General features: G+C 36.1%; 1 protein-coding gene across 3 annotated transcripts in view; it reads right to left on the bottom strand.

The window, feature by feature from the left end:
- Positions 1 to 20,314, bottom strand: part of UHRF2 (ubiquitin like with PHD and ring finger domains 2) — a 94,533-nt gene that overhangs the window by 40,835 nt on the left and 33,384 nt on the right. For all 3 annotated transcript variants that reach the window (XM_034988013.1, XM_034988012.1, XM_034988011.1), the window contains exons 4-5: positions 16,096 to 16,314; positions 1,108 to 1,217 (exon numbers count right to left, since the gene is read on the bottom strand). In XM_034988013.1, coding sequence (XP_034843904.1) covers positions 1,108 to 1,217; positions 16,096 to 16,314 — 329 coding nt within the window. The remainder of the gene's footprint in view (positions 1 to 1,107; positions 1,218 to 16,095; positions 16,315 to 20,314) is intronic.

Genomic DNA, 20,314 nt, shown 5'->3' on the forward strand with positions numbered 1-20,314 from the left:
GTCAGGCTCCACACTCAGCGGGGAGTAGATTCTCTTTTTCTCTCCCCCTCTGCCCCTATCCCCCCGCCTCTAAAATAAAATAAATAAATCTTAAAAAAAAAATAGGTTTATTCAAGTTACGTTTACTCCTAGGATATAACCATACAAGTACTCATACAGAGTATGCCTGAAGGTTCTTAATTCAAATCTAGATATATCAGCTTTGCAGTCTCAAGAAATGAGAGAATGGCTTAGACTGGTAACATGAAAGTCTATTTTGTGATCTGTTAAAGGTACTGTCTTGCTATTATCTTGCACAACTGCGGTATGAAAAGGTTAAGCAGAAGCCTTTAGTTGGGAGTATTTTTCTAAAACAATCTACTAGATATTGAGGCTCGTGGCTGGCTCAGTAGGTAGAGTATGCAACTTTTGATCTCAGGGTTCTAAGTCTGAGTCCCATGTTGGTTGTAGTGATTACTTAAAAATCAAAGCTTAAAAAATATATATATACTAGATATTGACATGTGGCATAAAGCCAATAAATTGCTTTCCCCAAAAAAATCCAGAATTAAGAGAGTATGAGACAGTAATCTATTTGGAAAGATAGTGATTGAACCATGAATTAAAAGACCTAGAATCTACTCCTACCTCTGTTACCAACTAGCTGTATGATATTAAGCAAATACAATACGTACAGTGAAGAGGCAGGGCTATATTCCAACACTCTCACAATTGTTTAAACTTCACTTATTACCTCTCAGAAACTCAAGGCTCAACCGGCATTACTGTCAGTCAGACTCTACTCATATAAAAATAAGTCTCATTATTAAAAATCAATCTTGGGTGGCCACAAAATTACTGAATGGGTTATTTGGACAGAATCTATAGTCAAGAAAACAAGAAAACAGCAATAAAATGCCAAGAAAATATTTTTTGGAAAACAAATTTTGTCATTTGAGAAAAATCCATTAAATCCACTAAACCAAAATGGGTCTTCGATCAAAATTGTTGTTTTGCTAATGTTTGCATGATCTACAGTTTTATACTTTCTCAAAAGTTATTTCCTAGTGGTTAAAATACCAATCAAGTACAATATATGTAGTCTAAACCCATAAGAAAAATCCGTACTTAAAAACTTTCCATCTGCCAATGACAGGGGATGAGCTCCAGGTTTCTCGATCTTAAAGATTTCATTTACGAATCTTATCTGGCAGTCATTTAATTTTCCTTCAGAACCCCTGTTTAAAAAAAGAAGAAAAGTTAACTTTTGCCAGCAAAATCTAAACCATATACAAACAATTAAGAGTCATTTGGGAAACCCACTGAACTTTGTTGATTTAAAATTGGGATTCTAGGTATTCTAATCACCTTGAGCTATTGTTTCCAATGGCAGGAAAAGTCCAACAGTGATTAGTTACTATTCAAAGTTAAGTGTAACTTTAGTGTAAAGGAGGAAAAAAAGTTACAGACTTCATCTAGATTATCTGGCTAGAAGACAGTTATCTTGTAAATTTAAACACTAGGTAAAATGATACTCTATCAATCAAAATAAAAGATTTAAACATATTTCCAGTAAATATAGTAAGTCTCTAGGTAAAAAGATGACTTATTAAAAAGTCCTTCAGATACTAAGCCGTATTCCTCAAAGACACAATTTATACCTGTTTACACATGCTTTTTCAAAGTTTCCTATTATTGATTTGTATATAGATTTCTCCTTTTACTGTCAACTTTGGTTTATATTTTTGAAGCAATGTTATTGGGTACATACAGACTTAGGATTCTTAAATCATCTTATGAAACGTCTCTATCTCTAGTAATACATTTTATATCAAAAGTGTACTTTTTTTTGGTTAGAATTTGCTTGATGACTTTTCCCACGTTTTCTTTCACATGCAACACTTTTAAAACTTTTAATGTCAGATATTCACAAATGCAGAAAACTGCATAGATAAATATATAATCAGTTATAAGGTATACATCTTATAGCCACCAACCAAAATAGAAGACAGAATAGTTTATCTCAGAAGCCCCTGCCATGCGCCCTCTTTTATTCCAAGAGATATATTTACCTTAATTTTCTTCAGTCTTACCACCTGTCTTCCTAAGCATATCATATAGTTCTGCCTGTTTTTCAGACTCTATCAATTCCCACATTATCTTTTTCTTCTTTACAATTTGTTGAAGAACCATCACCATTTGTCCTATAGAGTTGCCCAATATCTTGATTCTAATATTTGCATTCCCAAAGTGTAGTTTAAATAGGTTTTTTCTGTTATTTGCATTTCAAGTTGGTAGCTGGATCCAGAGTAGAGGTCAAAAACCTGGTCCGCTGCCTGCTTTTGTAAATAAAGTTTTACTGGAGTACAGCTACATCTACTAACTTATGCATTCTCTGTGTTTGGTTTTGTGCTACAATGGCAGAATTGAGTAGCTGTGATGGTGGAGACCATTTGGCTGTCGAGGGTTAAAACCACTATCTGGCCCTTTACATGAAAAAAAAAAAGTCAATCCTTGCATTTAGAAATGTTAATCAAATCCAGGTTCATGTTTTGGTAAAACTATTTATAGGTCTATTCTATTAGGAAGCACCCAGTTTATTTAGTTGTCTTTTTCTATGATGACAGCAGCCATTGATACTCAATGCTAAGATTAATTCACTGGGGTTTAGAAAGTGTTGACATTCCAGTTTTAGCATTCCTTTCTATTTGCTAGAATTCAATAGAAAGAAACTTCACCTCATCAATTATTTGGTGACTCAGTGACACATCATATAAAAAATATGGACTAAGTGTTTTCTTTGGCAACTTTAATAGTTCCCTAATTTCCTATATAGGTGACCAATGAGTTTCTATATTACTAGGAATACACATACATATATGAGGTGTTTCAATCCACTGTAGCTATTTTCCTTGTTGATGTTCAAACTATCTTTGGCCAATAGGAACTTCCAGTTGACTCCCAAATTTTTCTGACAAGAATTTAGTTAGCAGTGTTTGTGGGTTTCCTTGTTATCCCTAAGACAAGATGTTTCAAGTTCATCTTGCACATTTTCTGCCTCTAGCCTGGAGTCCTATCTATAAGGAAGCCCAATTTCTTCTGGGTGGAAATATTTCAAAGCCATACTTCAGGCACTAGAAAAACTTACTGCAACTAGGTTGATCACTGTTTCAAGGCTTCTTCAGTGGACAGAACTACAAAATTTAAACATACACATGAATACACATATAAAATAGTTCACACAAATGCTTTGTTCAGATCCAGAACTAAAGGGTAAATTTACTTTTCTAAAAACAATTATGTGTCTGGTTCTCCTTTCTCCCCAGTCAGAAACTACTAGTTATCAAAGATACCAGGGATGTCTAAATCAGAATGTTACAAATACGTCTTTGCCTTATCCCACATTACACACAAGACATTCTTACTAGTTGTCATCGTGATTACTTAAAAGTTTTAAATTCTTTTTTGTTTTTCCGCCCACATCCTAGTTATATCTGATGTCAGATCATGTAATCATTACTTTCTTCATTATGTATCTCCTTTATCTCCTAACTTCTAAACGTAAAAATATTTTAAGGTTTTTTTAATTTGTCAGAGAGAGTGCAAGCGAGCACAAGCAGGGAAGCAGCAGGTGGATAGAGAAGCAGACTCCCCACTGAGCAGGGAGCCCAATATGGGACTCGATCCCAGGACCCTGGGATCATGACCTGAGCTGAGGGCAGACACTTAACCAACTGAGCCACCCAGGTGTCACCAAATTTAAAAATATTTTTAATGTTTATCACTGCTCTTTATGTCAAATTTTCTTCAGTCATCCTGATGACCTGAAGCTAGTTCTCTACAACACTCTCCAGGAAGTGTTCATGAGAATAGCTCCCCTAGTTCTTCCAAGGTAATGACAGTTTGTTTCCAGCCTTTATTCTGAAGGCCAGTTTGGCTAGACTTAAAATCCTTGGTTCATCTTTTCTTGACTCATGCATGTCTTTCTGGGATACTTTCCTTAAAAGGAATGAGGATAACGTTACATTTTTTTCCCTTTTCTTTTAATATGTAATTTGACATCAATGCCTTTTTAAAGAAAATTAAATGTACTGAACCTCTGGAGGGTGTAATTTCACTTAGCTTTATTAGCTCACAGCTATAGAGTTCCATAGAACTCACTTTTTTTAATTGTTATTTTTTGGAGAAGCATTCAAAACTATAGCAACTAAAATCTAATCTGACAAAAAGCAAATGAGTAGTTGTCTGGGGCCGAGGCTGAGGGTACTGGAGATATCTAAAGGAGCCCATAAGAACTTTTTGGGGTGATGAAAACCTTCTATTAATCTTGATTACAGTGGTGGCATGGGTATACACACTTGCTAACATTTACTTAATATATGGTACAAAAAATATATAATACATATTGTTGTATGTAAATGAAGTCTCAAATTATTTAAAAAGGTACTATGGAAGCTTACTTTCTTAAATCTCCTGGCTCTATTCTCCTTCCCTATTTTTAACTGAATCTTTTTTCTTTTTGTCTTTATTGTCCCTATCCTACTCAGTTTGGAATGTATTTCCAGTAGTTTTTCTGTATGGGGCTTTGTCCTGGAACAGTTTTAGCTAGATAATTTCGAGAGCTTGCTGGTCACTAATCCCTTCAAAATCTTATTATTGCAAACTGCTTGTACTCATCTAAACTGGTGTGCATACCCCTTCTAGCCTCAGTTGCTGTATTAGTTCTGTTGTCATATAACAAATCACCTTAAAACTAGCAGCTTAAGACAAAAATTACCTCACAGTTTCTGCCAATCAGGATTTGGGGAGCAGCAGAGCTGGGTAGTTCTGGCTCAAAATCTTGCAAAGTTTCAGTCAAGCTGTTGACCAGAGTCGCAGTCTCATCTAAAGGCTCAACTAGGGCAAGACCACCAGGTGTATGAATCCTCACAACACAGCAGCTGGCTTCCCCCAAAGGAAGTGATCTGAGAGAGCCCAAAATGGAAGCTTCAATGTTTTTATAACCGAATCTTGGAAGTGGTAAACCATCACTCCTGCCATATTCTATTGGTCACAAAAGTAACCCTAAGTAAAATGTGGGAGGGAACTATGTAAGGTGTGAACGAACACCAGGAAGCGGGAAATACTGGGGGTCATTTTGAGAAATGGCCACCATAGCTGCTCTTCTCAAAACAGTTTGCTGAACTAGTTTTATTTCAGAGTTCTTGGGTCCATCATACACCTGTAGTTACCCTTTCCCACCTCCTGCACAGCTACTGATACGACACTGATCTTGTAGCTTTCAGTTATTTATCCCACCAGCTATCTTGTTTTTTTTTTTTAGGGGATGCCACAAAACCTTGAATGGTTATAGATGTTGCCCATGAACTTTGAATTAGATATTTTAGTTTTTCTATATGTTTGTAAAAGGACATCTAGGGAGATTAAAAAATCTATGCTGTTGTCATCTACCTGGAATCCCATCCATTTTTGTAATTTCAACTTGTGTGACTTCATATTTAAAGAATCTTTCCCATAAGCAGCATATGGGTTTTGTTTTTGTTTTAATCCTGTTCATCTTTAACCATAAAATCAAGCTCACATTTAGTTAATATAAATGGCTGACATTATTTGGGTTTGTTTCTACCATTTTACTGTTTTCCATTTTATCTACCTTTTTAAAAAAATATTGTCAGAGAGCGCGCGCGCGAGACAGCGAGCACAAGCAGAAGCAGCAGGCTCCCGCTGAGCAAGGAGCCAGGCATGGAACTTGATCCCAGGACCCTCAGATCACAACCTGAGCTGAAGGCAGACGCTCAACTGACTAAGCCACCCAGGCGTCCCTTAGTTTAACTATAATTATTAAAATTCTATTTTAGTTATATTAAAATTATATATTTAATAATTTTATTAAAATAATTTAGTGGTTCTTAGAGAATATACCATGTAAATAAACCAAAGAAATCGAAGTTTTACTTCACTTCCTTGATCAGGTCAGAATTTCACAGTTTCATTTATCAACCCCCATCTTTTGCACTGTTGTCATGCACTTTATTCTACACATAAACTTCACTAGTGTTGTGGCTAGTCTGTACTTGCTCATATAGTTACCCTTCCTCTGTTCTTTAATTTCTTCCTGTATTTCCATGTTTCTGAGATCACCTTCCTTCTGCTTACACAACCCTTTAGTAATAGTATAGGTCTATTGGTACTGAATTCTTGGGTTTGGTTTGATATCATTATCTTGGCTTCATTTTTTGGTAATCTATTTTCATTAGAAATGTATTTCTAAGTTGAGAATTTTTTATTTTTATTTTTATTTTTTTTAAAGATTTATTTGACAGAGAGAGAGGGAGACACAGTGAGAAAGGGAACACAAGCAGGGGGAGTGGGAGAGGGAGAAGCAGACTTCCCGCGGAGCAGGGAGCCTGATACGGGGCTCGATCCCAAGACCCTAGGATCATGACCTGAGCCGAACGCAGACGCTTAACGACTGAGCCACCCAGCTGCCCCCCAAGTTGAGAATTTTTTAGCAGTGTTTTCAAATGCAGTTCCATTGTGTTCTAGAGCTGTTATTTCTGATGAAAACTCAGCTCCTATTCCTTTTGTTTTTATCTTTAGATTTCAGCAGCATTACTGCAATATGCCACCATGCTTTCTTTATATTTATCCTGCTTAGGATTCACAGGACTTAATTCCAGGCTGATATTTTCTCACTTTTGAAAATTCTAGCTATTATATTTTCAAATATTGTTTTCACCCTTCTCTTCTTTTGGAAACTACAAGTAGATGTAATGCATACCTTTTACCAGGTCCCATATGTCCAACAGTCTTTTCTATATTGTTTCTATTTTTTCATTTCAATTTATCCAAAATTTTCTAAATTTGTTTCAATTTATCCAAATTTTTCACTGACTTGCCTTTGAGTTCACTACTCCTATCTAGTGCTATTAAGTCAATCTAATGAAGTCTTAGTTTCAGATACTGTATTTTTCAGTTCTACAGTGATTTCATAGATTCAATGTGATTATAGATTCCAATTCTCAGTTGAAATTCTCCATCTTCTCATTTATTTTTTGAGTATTTTAATCATAATTTTCTAAAATCCCTGAGAACTTGAATTATCAAGATCAGTTTTTTTTTTTTTTTAATAGACTTTATTTGAGAGAGAGGCAGAGACAGTGCACGCAGGAGCACACAAGCGAGCAGAGACAGAGGGAGAAACAGACTCCCCGCCGAGCAGGGAGCCCGATGCGGGACTCAATTCTAGGACCGTGGGACTCGATTCTAGGACCCTGGGACCATGACGTGAGTAGAAGGCAGACGCTTAACCGACTGCGCCACCCAGGCGCCCCAAGATCAGCTTCACTTTTACTTTTGGTTTTTCTTCTGGTTTTTGATTATGTGACCCTGTCTTTTGGTAGTGTTTCTGGCTTCATGGCAGGATAAATATAAAGAAAACACAGTGGCATACTGCAATAATGCTGCTGAAAACTAAATATAAAAACAGAGGGAACATGAGCTGAGTTTTCATCAGATACAACATAAGCTAGAATATAATGGAACAGCATCTGAAAACACAGATAAAAAAATTCTCAATTTAGAAATACATTTCTAGTGAAAACAGGGCGCCTGGGTGGCTCAGTTGGTTAAACGACTGCCTTCGGCTCAGGTCATGATCCTGGAGTCCCTGGATCGAGTCCCGCATCGGGCTCCCTGCTCGGCAGGGAGTCTGCTTCTCCCTCTGACCCTCCCCCCTCTCATGTGCTCTCTCTCATTCTCTCGGTCTCAAATAAATAAATAAAATCTTTAAAAAAAAAAAAAAAAGAAATACATTTCTAGTGAAAACAGGTTACAAAAAATGAAGACAAAATAAAGATGTTATCAAACCAAACCTAAGAATTCAACATTATAAAGAAATATAAAACATTACAGGAGGCTTCAGATGTTTCTGAACCATAAGGAGGGGGCAATCTTCCTTCTGCTCGGGAGATAACTGTGTTGGTTTAACATTTTATTCAGCAACTATGTTGAGGCAAGGCTTGTTTATAGTCTTGGTTAGATTTAGTCTACATATTTGTCTTAGCCATCCACAGTTTTCAACTAAGAGCCTTTTGTATACTCTGTGGGACCATTCCACCAGTGATCCCAAAATCCATGTTTGCCTTCTAAGACTGCTGAAAATTCCACTGTGCTGTTTACTTACATTTTTAGCCTCTTGCCCAGCAAACCTCAGTATTTAGCAAAAGTCGTGTGAGGAAAACAGGCCATCCCCATTATCTGCCCAAAGCTCTGATTTCTGTCTCCACCATGCCCCCAGTTGCTTTCAATTAGATCTGCTTTGCATCCGTAATTAGCAAAGTTCCCAGGGCAAAAAGCAACTACAAAAACCAACTGCCTTCTAAGGTTCTTCCCATTCCAGAGTCCTAGGCACTGGTAGTTCTACTTGCCTCTCTGTTGCCTTCAAACAGATGATAATGGTATTTGATCTGGATCTAGTTGTTTCAAGTAAAAATGCTAATTACTGCCAGCTATTCCATCCTACCTGGAAACAGAAACTTTCCATGTATTTCATTAGGTGCTTCAATAAATATCACAAAAACAGTTTCAAAACTAGAATCACTTTTTCAATCATTTATCATTTTAGTTGAAAGCCTACCACACCCATTTCCTCTGCACAAAGCTGATGAAGCATAAATCACACCAAAAAACATGAATATTACCTCAATAGTATATTTCAATTGAATCTAATAAACAAACAATTGTAAAACACATTATTTTATGTAGTACCAAAAAAGAAATTGGCCTGCAATGGGGTAGTCTAAGAACCATCCCCAAAGGTGGTACTCTAGATGGAAGCCAACAACTAAAAAACACACCATTTTATGAAATTATAAGAAAGAAAAAGTCTGAGGTGTCTAAGAAGGACCCTCAAATAAAGCTAGGCTACCAAACGGTTCTTCTCACAGTTTAATAAGATAAATGGTAAATAAATCACCTTGCACGTAGAGACAGAAAACAAACATGCCTATTTCAATATTATCACTAAGTAAAAGGAAGAAAAGTATCCCAAGAATTGAACCACAAAGGTATGATTCATGCCGTTTTGCAGATATGAATTCATACTACCTGTGTGGTCTAAGGAAGCTCAGAGAATTTTAAGTTAGATGGTACTCCAAGGTGCCTAGCAGAAGCAAACTCAAATCTATGAAAAGAAACCAACTTCATTCCAATAGCAATTTTAAGGTACATTTTGAGATGTTAAAATTAAAAAAAAAAAAAAAACCTGTTAATCTAAGATTCTGTGAAATATTCTATTTACTGACTACTCATTATAACTTGTTCCTACAACAGGGCCTGGCACACAGCAGCAACAAAAACCAGGGCATTAACGTTTCAGTAGTATGACAGAATAAATGGGTGCCAAGATGTCTAGGTCCTAAGTGTGGGAACATGTGAATATTATGTTACATGGCAAAAGGGACTTTGTAGACATGATGAAGATAACGACCTTGAAACAGGATTATGCAGGTAGGCCCAAAGTAATTACAAGGGAACTTAAAAGTAGAAGAGTCAGATATGTAATGTTAAAAAGGGAGGAAGTGGGCAGTGGGGGCCTTTAAAATCTGAAAAAGGCAAGGAAATAGAGTCTCCTTTTAGAGTCCCCAAAAAGTAACACATCTTTGCTGACACTTTTAGCCCAGGGAAATCCATATAAAACTTCTGACTTACAGAACTGTAAAATGGTAATTTATACTGCTTAAGCCACTAAGTTTGTGGTAATTTATTGCAGCAAGAATAGGAAACTACTACAAGTAAGCCAAGAGAGACAAATATCAGATGATAATCAATACTATAAAGAAAAGTAAGGATTCAAGGAATCTATGCATGGCATGTGCACATATAATTTTATATACCACATTCAAGAAAGATGTCTTTTGAAGTGATGTCTGAACAAAGAACTGAGACAAGAGAGCAAGCCAAATGAGTGTCTGTGTGGGGCAGAACAGGCAGAGGGAATAGCAAATGCAAAGGCTCTGAAGCAGAAATATGTTTACATAGATGATTAAGCACAAGGAGGCCCATATGGTTAAAATACAGTGAGTTTTGATTTATAACTTGATAATGGACACCAAAGTTATACTGTATAAGAATGTTAAAAATATCATTAAAGAGATTTGATGACAAATGAGTATAGATAAAATTTAGTAAATTAAGCCCTATAAAAAATGACACTGAAAATAAAGTACCTCCATAGTTTAGTTTCAGCTTTAGATAAATTATTTTCTTGTTATAGAATTCAAATTCTACTTATAAATATCTAAACTAGTATAACTTCATGTGGTATTCAATGCAATATGCATAACAGTAACTGAAGTATTATGAAAAATGGATTTAAACTCCACAAGCTTTTGTTCTGAATTTTCTTCAAAGCTAAAATAGAAGCAGAAAATGATACTAAAAATAGAATTTGATCACTAGACAGTTTAAGCATATTCACTTTTTGGTACTCACAAATTTAAAATAGATGGATGCCTTGGTGGGTCAGGGGTTAAGCATCTGCCTTCGGCTCAGGTCATGATCCCAGGGCCCTGGGATTAAGTCCCACATCGGGCTCCCCGCTGAGCAAGGAGCCCACTTCTCCCTCTGCCTGCAGCTCCCCCTGCTTGTGCCCCTGCCCTCTGTCTGACAAATAAATAGATGAAATCTTTAAGAAAAAAAAAAAAAAAAATAGAAACAAGCATAAACTTTAACTGCAAGTTCCTTTACCAAATACCCAAGATAGATTAAAAACAATGTCCTATATTTCTCCTTTTGTACCTTCAATACCACAAAGCTGAAGGTTTGTTATCTGTAAAAGCCTAATAAAATTCATAAGCCTCTGGTGGGACAGATTAAAAAGTCACAAACTAAACTCAGGAATAAAAAAAAGGGAACATCACAATAAAGACTGCACATTAAAAGATGAGGTTAAACTTACGACAAATTTTATTTATGACAATAAAATTTAGATAAAATCAAGTTCCTAAAAAATAAAATTTTATTTCAAGAAATAGAAAAATCAGAGTCTCCCTATCATTACAGAAATTGAGCCAATCATAAAAATCCTTCCCATAAAGAAAGCTCAGCCCCAGAGGGCTTTACTGAGAAGTTCTACCAAATAGTCAAGAAAAGGACACAAAACTTCACCATAAGACAAAGAATATTCTAATTATTTTATAAAACCTGAATAATTTGTGAAGGACAGCTAGTTAGGAAAAACTAACATGCAAATTTTACTCATTAACACAAATGCAAAAATTCCACACAAAATATTGTCAATGCAAATCCAGGATAGCATATCCACAAAATGCGTATGTCAAATACTATAGTTATTGGTGAAATTTTGAAGTTTTTCTTAGAGATAAAGGAGAAAAAAGATGTCTGTATTTATCACCACATCCTTTCAACAACATACTAAAGGGCGGCTGGTAAATAAAAACGATTAAAAGACAAAAATGTCATAATTCATAGATGATTATAAGCATAAAAATTCCCAAAAAATCTACATGTAAATTAAAACTAGTAAATTTAGTAAGGCTACTAGATCCAAAAATCAAAGGTTACTTATATACCAGTGACAAAAAAAAAAAATATATATATATATATATAGCATTTATAGGAACAATAAGTAGTACTTAAAGTTAAATAAGGATAACAGACTCCTATAAGATCAGATCTCTGGAGAGTATTAAATCAGGTTCTACCATATAATTGCCATCATTCAATTATTTTGAACCTATAAAAACATGTTATATGGTTCAACCTAATAAAAATAGGAGAAAAACACATTAAAGACCTAAATAAATGGAGAAAAAGCACATTCCTGGATTAGAGTCAACACAATACATATTAAATTCCCAATGGTTATGTTTAAATTACCAAGATGACTTGGAAAACTCAAGTGAAAGCACAAAGACCTAAGAAAACAGAGAACTACTGAAGAGCAAGGTAGGAAGCCCTGTTCTGTCATATCATTAAAATGTGGAACTGATATTAGGATACACAAAATAGATCAATGGTACAGAATGGAAATCAGATGGATGCATCAAATTACATATTTGATATGAGGTGATACTGAAGACCAGAGAGGGAAAAAGGGCTTTTTAATAAGCAATGTCAGGAAAAATGATTATCCATATATATCAAGGTAAGTCCAACCCTTACCTCAAAACCTACTTCAAATCGATTAAAGATCTACCAAGGAAAGGTAAAACCACAAAGCTTTTTTAATAATGGAGAGTATCTTAATGTATTTTGGGTAAGAAAAGTTTCTCCCCTGCCCACTCCATGTTTTACTGAGGTCTAATAGTTTTACTGAGATATAACAGACATATACTGTGTAAGTTTAAGGTGTAAAACAATGATTTGATAGATGTATAAACTGACAAATGATTACCACAAAAAGTTAACTTCCATCACCTCAGATAGTTATTTCTTTTGGTTATGAGAACTTTTAAGTACTCTAAGCAACTTTCAAATATACAATACAGTACTGCCAACTACAGTTACCATGCTGTACATATCCCTGGAACTGGAAGTTTGTACCTTTTGACCACCTTCACCCATATCCCCCACCCCCTGCCCAAACCCCAGAAGGTTTCTTAAGATACAGAAAGCATAAACATCAGGGGAAAAAATTTAATAAGCTAGTTAAAATTAATACTATTATTCAAAACATGAGAAAAGCTATAAAAGCAAAAATATTTTCTCTACACAGAACTAAAATGGTCAAGTCTTCATAATTAGAACTCCTAAAAAAAAAAACAAATCAGTAATACAGACTAACAACAGAACAGTAATGTTTGGAACAGGGTCCTCACAAAAGGTACCTAAATTGCCAATGAACATAAGGCTGTCAATCTCACTGGTAGTCAAGGAAATGCAAATCAAAACCATAATGATATACTATTTTATTATATACCCCTCTGATTAGCAAAAATTCAAATGTGACAAAATTAAGTGTGGATGACAATGCAGAGCAATGGGACCTCTAATACTGCTGTAGAAGTGTAATCTGATACAGCCAAATATTTGGTCCTATTTATTCAAGTCAAGATGTGCATGCAGTTCTACAACACAGCAATTCTACTTCTAGGCAAGATGCACCCTACAAAAACTAATGCACATAAGCACCAGAACACAGGCAGGATGTCACAGGATGAACACAGCAGTTTGTAACAGCCCAAAACTGTGAACAACAGAATACATTTAGACCTTCCTTCTATTTATCCACTCTTTCCAGTAAAAAGATTTCTAACCATGAAAAAAAAATTCTTATCCACAGCCACATGCCACAGTGACTCTTTTTTAAACTCTTATGTTCCTAACACATTTACTAAAAACTTAAATGACAGAGAACATAATACTTTACAGGACAGTGTTTTACTGCTGGGACAGCTATCACATAATTGGTCTCTATTTGCCTATTTATAATTTCCACTCAATCTTAGTTCTAGTCGCTAAAGCCAGGGTGCTCCACTCTATTTCAGAATCACTCAGGGAAAATTTTTTAAATAGTAAGCTATTTTTTTTTTAACTCTATGCTATTAGTACTGTTATCTCCTCCTATTGTATACATGTGCTGTTTTGTACTTCTTACACTCAAACACATTACAAGGTTCCCTATATAACCCATTTACGTACAGGCCTTTCCTTTTCTTCATGATTTGTATCCTTACCCAAATTACAACTTGCTTAGAAGTCTGAGTTGCATCTGTACCTGGCAACAGAATCACACTATTTGTAGAAAGTTCTGAAACTGTTTTCTAAAATATAAGCTTTTTTCAGCACCTCACAACGTTCTTTTTATCTTAGGAGTCAGCAAACTTTTTCCATGAAGGGCCAGAGAGTAAATAGTTTAGGTTTGCAAGCCAGGGAGTCTCAGTTGCAACCACTGAACAATGTTGAATACAAAAACAGCCATAGATAATGTTACTATGTTCCAGTAACTATTTTCATAAAATCATGCAGCCAGTAGGCTGTAGTTTACTGACCCCTACTTTTTTTAATTAATTAATTAATTTATTTATTTATATTTTTTTTTACAAACCCTTGTGTCGAGGGCTGACTTTCAAGAGATCGCAGCGAGGGAGAGGCTCTGCTACGTACGAAACCCCGACCCAGAAGCAGGTCCTCTACGAATGGTTTAGCACCAGGTTCCCCACGAACGTGCGTTGCGTGACGGGCGAGGGGGCGGCCCCCTTTCCGGCCGCGCCCCGTTTCCCGGGACGAGGGGCTCTCCGCACCGGACCCCGGTCCCGACGCGCGGCGGGACACGCCACGCCACGCGGGGCGCGCGCGGCGGCCCGCCGGCGGGGACGGCGGGGGACTGGCTATCCGAGGCCAACCGAGGCTCCGCGGCGCTGCCCTATCGTTCCGCCTGGGCGGGATTCTGACTTAGAGGCGTTCAGTCATAATCCCACAGATTACTGACCCCTACTTTGTATTATTAATCATAAGCAGATGCTTAATCTCAGATTTGTTATAATGTATCCATTATATTTAACATATATAATCCATATTATATATCTATCCAATATATTACATGTAACATAATAATCCTGTCAATCAGAACTTGACAAGAATCTTAGTGTGGCTGCTTCCTATACACACACACATATACACAACTGCCAGGATCATTCCAGAATCCCCAATGCTCAACAAAAATGTATTTATAAGAATTCATTCTTAAAAAAAAAAAAGAAAAAAAAAGCAAAGCACAAAAGCACAAAATACATATATTGATATTATTAAATATTATAAGGACTAGAAACAGTTTTTTGTTTTTAAGATTTTATTTATTTGATAGCGAGAGAAGGCGGGGAGCAAGCACAAGCAGGGGGAATGGCAGGGGTGAAGCAGGCTCCCTGCTGAGCAGGGAGACCGATGCGGGGCTTGATCCCAGGACCCTGGGATTATGACCTAAGCCAAAGGTAGACTCTCAACCGACTGAGCCACCCAGGCGCCCCATAACTAGAAACAGTTTAACAGACTTCTAAGAAAGTAAATTAGTGACTGTTCATCCAATAAACTCTATTCAAAAGAATCAGACACAGAAAGATGGTGATAATATTTTCCTATGTGTAAAAAAGTAGCTGTGAAACAATGCATGGTACTTCATCACTTGAGTGAAACACCAAAATATATTTTTTTAAATTTTATTTGTCAGAGAGACAGAGCACGAGCAGGGGGGACAGCAGGCAGAAGGAGAAACAGGCTCCCTGCTGAGCAGGGAGCCCAATGCAGGACTCGATCCCAGGACCCTGGGATCATGACCTGAGCCGAAGGCAGACGCTCAACTGACTTAGCCACCCAGGCGCCCCAACACCAAAATATTTCTTAAAGAATTAATGATGGAAATAGTGGAGCAATTTGGCCTTTTGGGTGACAATTTACATTTTGAATTCTCTTTATTAAGCTTGTTAAATTCTGTAAAATGAAGAAAATTACTATAAAGGAAAATTTCAGCTAGTCTTACAAGTACAGCAGACAGTTGGTTAGGTTGATATTCACCGCTACTATATCAACATAGATCCTCATAACCACCACAGCTACTGAAATGCTTTTGTATATTACCTGTGAGGTAAGCAAGGATTTCTCAAATAAAATATTTAGTTATTTCCAAAATGCTTTCAAATAATGTCTCCAGCCTTAAAGCAGTGATGGACATTTAAGGGACATCCTTACTAAAAAAAATCTCAAGAATTTATATTAAAAAGTTCTCCTTTAGTATATAAATTTCTAACTTTCATAGATTCCTTTTTTTTTTTTTTTTTTTACTAAGGAACATGTGCGTAATAACTAAAAATTACATTCCTTGATTACTTCAGTAGCTAAAGGGCATCAGTGTTAAGTAATCTTTTTTTTTTTTTAAGATTATTTATTTATTTGACACAGAGAGAGAGAGAGTGAAAGAGAGAGAGCACAAGCAGGGGTTGCGGCAGGCAGGCAGAGGGAGAGGGAGAAGCAGGCTCTCCTCTGAGCAAGTAGCCCGATGAGGGGCTCGATCCCAGGATGCTGGGATCATGACCAGAGCTGAAGGCAGCCACTTAACTGACTGAGCCACCCAAGCGCCCCCAGTATAAGTAATCTTACCCTAAGATAATATTCACACGAAGTTCTTTTTTGGTCCTTGAGATTGTCTTCAATGCGGTAATTTCTGCATCAAACCAAAATCCTCTATTACCAGGATTTTCTACAGAGTAATTAACCATTACCACATCACCGACATTTAGTTCATTCCATTTCAAATTGGTTCTAGCTCGTGGTCGAAGATCCTTGACATTTATTTCTACCATACCACTTTCTGGGTATCTGAGGAGAGAAAAAGAGAAGAATCATAGAATGCTGCTTATGATTACTACCAAAGACTAAAAGTATATGCAACATACATAAAAACAATCATTTCTGAATTTCACTTAAATGGTATTTTTCCATGATTGTAACTGCCAGAATAAACAGTTCTTGCTAACATTTTATTACGACGTTCTTTGCTAGCTTAAGCGGTAGGAGTAGGTAAAAAAAACACAAGCTCTTCTTGCTCTAAATTTTCTTGACCTAAGCTTCAAAACTACTTTATTTAACAGGTGCTGACCTGTTCTTGAACTTGGGAATCAGTTCATTGAGATCTGCTGTTTGTTTTACACACAGAACATGAACTTAGTACATTTCGGTACGTTTCAATAACCTCCATTTTCCCAGGAAGAGAGGCGAAATTCTAGTTCTTACATGTAGCCATGTAGCCTAGTAATGGCAAAGAAGAAAAAAAAAGTGGACCCATGTGAAATAATTCTAGCAGAATCTTGATTTTGTGCTTCTAAAGGTAAGCTTAACTTAAACTGAAACCTGATCTGAACCTAAAGCTTTAGAAGCTTCCTAAATTTTAGGCCTAACTTCAGAGAGCAATGTAACAGAAACAGTTGCTACAAAATTAAGACCTGTTACCTTTATGTATTGCTTGGTAGTAGGGGGACAAAGAAATGGGTAATATCTGGTTCCTACTCCTGGAAAGCTCAATCTGTTGGGGTAGGCCAAACTACTATAATAGTGTTTCTCAAAGTATGAGCCCCAGACCAGGAGAATCAACATCATCTGGGAACATGTTACAAATGCAAACTCTTCGGCTCCACTTCGGATCTAATGAGTCAGATAATCTGGAAATGAGGCCCAGCAATCAATTTTTACAAATCCTGTCAGTAACTGAAAAGCATGTTCCAGTTTGATAAACCTAGTGTACTATAAGAATAAGTATCATACCCTAGTATGACAGTATTAACAAGGTAGAAACAAAGAAAAGACCATTAACCCTTAACCGAGTGGCCTGCTCAAAATATAAGTGGGTCCAAAGATGGAAGCAAGCTCTAGCAGGAAAGCCTTGGTTCTTCTGAAGAAACCAAGTACTATGCAAGCGTAGGACTCTCACAGAATACCTAACTCATTTAGAGTAAATGGGTATAAATCCTGGGTGGGATCTTTAATCATCCAATTTAACAAAGTCTCTTCATATTTTAGTTAGTTGAAAAAGAACAATCTCAGGATTAGCAAAGGGCCTCAGAGTAGATCTGGTCCATTTACCTTCTTAGTGCCATAACTCCCTTCTACCACAAGCCTTCCAAATAAGCATGTAACCTCTGCTGGGACAGTAAGTGGTAAGGGGGCACTTTTAACCCTCAGAAAAGTCATTCTATCTTCATATAGCTCTGACATAGGGAAGAGAAAATACTTGATACTGGATCAAACATAAGCTTTGAAACTCATTTTATGAGTAAGTCCCAAGAAGAAATTTATACACTCTGTCCACAAAAGACCTAATAATGGACAGTCTAAATGTCCCTGCCACCCTCAATATTCTAAGTAAAAATGTTTTAAGTGGATTTCCATCAACTTATATAAAAAGGTTTTGAGTCCTTTATCATCCTGGTGTCTTCACTGGCTGGGTTTAAGTTCCCATTTTTGCTTCTTAGTACTGGATATCCTTGGGAAAACTCTGTATCCGTACTAATCCTCTGTCTTATGTAGAATGTAGTTTAATGTTAACTGTTATCACATGTGGTTTCCATAACTAAAATGAGACTTGTAAAGTGCTTAAAACAGTACATAATGGGTTAAATGTCAGTTAATATTCTGTCATTATCCCACAGAAATAATCCCAAAGAAACTGACAAGTACAAAATCATGTCTATGGTTCTGCTCTTCTCCCATTTCAATCCCTTTTTTTAACGGTTAAACCTAAATTTAGAGGTCTCTAGCCAAACACTTGCGTTTATACGCTCATGTTGTTTCACACTGGTTTGGTCACAAAAATAACCAACATTTCTCCCGTAAAGTGAAGTTAAACTAGATTTTTTTAGGACTTCTCTAATTTTGAAGTTTGTGAACTTGTTTCCTGCTTCAATATCCTTAAGACCACATAGGACAGAAAACTATTAAGTAAGATTCTTTTCTCAGCTGTAATGTCACGATGCCAAAATATAATTTTCACATTATGTATCTGTATGTTTAATACAGTAAGAAAGCGTATTTCAATGGCAAAAAAATTCTCCATTTGCCTAAGTTTGTCAAAGTTTGCCTAAGTAGATACTAAGAAAGAAAATATCTTAAAGTAGAAATCTTGACCGAAGTATCAAAATTGTATATAAAATCATGTTTATCAGAGATAAGGCAAAATAAATCATCCCATACATCAGAGCAAGGGAATTTAAGCTATACTTGCCCTGGAAATTTGTATAGTTTCATAACAGAATTATATATACATATATTCTACATATATACACTAGTCTATAGAAGGTAACTCATGAAAATGAAGTATACTTTTTCTAATTTCAGCCAAAGAGATGTTAAGTCAATGTTCTGTATAAAAACAGACATGGAAGGGACATATACAACTACTCTTATCAAAGTCAAGAACATGCCAAGTGCTCAAATATTATTCTTTTCCTGGGCATCTTCATCTACAGACATCCTAACACACAGAATGGGGACACATAAGCTCCACTATAATCCCTTTTTCTTCAGATTCATATATCCAACTACATTTCTAACAGATACCTTAGAAGCATCTCAAATTCAAGGCATCCAAGATGGAATTCCCCATCCCATAATCTGGTGTTCAGTATTCTCTAGAGGAAACTATTTATACTCCCAGAAACTTAGAATTATCCCCGGTTCCTCTAATAATGCCTCCATCCAGTTAGTAAGTTCTCCTTATGCTTTACCTTTAACATTTCTTTAATGTGACTATACCCCCTTAACAAAGACCTGCATTTCTCTAAGCCTACCGTCAAGGCCTAACATAGCTCCCTGTCTTTGGGATCACATCTTAAACCCACATCACACTTTTGCTGAAGTCTAAGACACAGATCTACTTAAAATATTTTGTAAAGTTTGATAATGGTCTGTTCATAAGTTGTGGGAAAACAAGTATTCTCATACACTGTTGATGGAAATACAAAGTAGTACTATCCCCTTGTAGAGAGGAATTTAGCAATAGCCAGCAAAATTGCCTATGTTTACCTTTTGACCCAGGAATTCCATTTCTAGGAATCCATTCCAAATATTAAATAAAAATCCCCATGAAAGGACACATACACCAAGCTATTTATAGCTATACTATCTGTAAAAGCAGGACTACAAACAATCAAATGTCTACAGGAGAAAACCACTTGAAATAGCATATGGTGCAATTACATAATGGAATACTATGCTCCCATGAAAAAGGAATAGAATATCTACAATGGAGTTATATGGAGAGCTATGGTCACCAAAAAAAATGCAAGATGCAAAGTGTTCATAGTGTGCTACTTACTTCCTAATAAGTGTGTGTGGAAATACAAATACACACACACACGTATACATACATATACAAATTGGTGTGAATATATAATTATATATGCTTATATTTTAAAATGGAAGGATAAACCAAAACTAATAAATATAGTTACTATAAAAAGAGGTAAGAAATAGAAGAAACCATGATGGACATTGTTTCTCTTCATGTATCTTGTTTGGGAGATTTACCTATAGAACCATGTACTGTTTTTTACAATTACAAAGCAGAATTTAAAAAAATATAAGAAATCCCTAAAAAAATAGAAGCATGGTGGCTTAAGTACATAGGGAGGAACCATTACAAGTGACTTAAAAACACTAGATTAACAATACATCCTAAATAGGGTTATTTCCTAAGGACAAAGTAGAAAACAAAACCAATTTTTCCATAATCATATTTTTTGCAATATTACTACTGCCTAGCCTGAAACTACAATGAGTACGATAAGGCAAGTCAACGGTGTTAGTATTAGGAACCACGATTTTC

This window comes from Mirounga leonina, unplaced genomic scaffold, assembly GCF_011800145.1.
Source record: "Mirounga leonina isolate KUSES-001 unplaced genomic scaffold, KU_Mleo_1.0 Mir_447, whole genome shotgun sequence".
Taxonomy (NCBI): Eukaryota; Metazoa; Chordata; class Mammalia; order Carnivora; family Phocidae; genus Mirounga; species Mirounga leonina.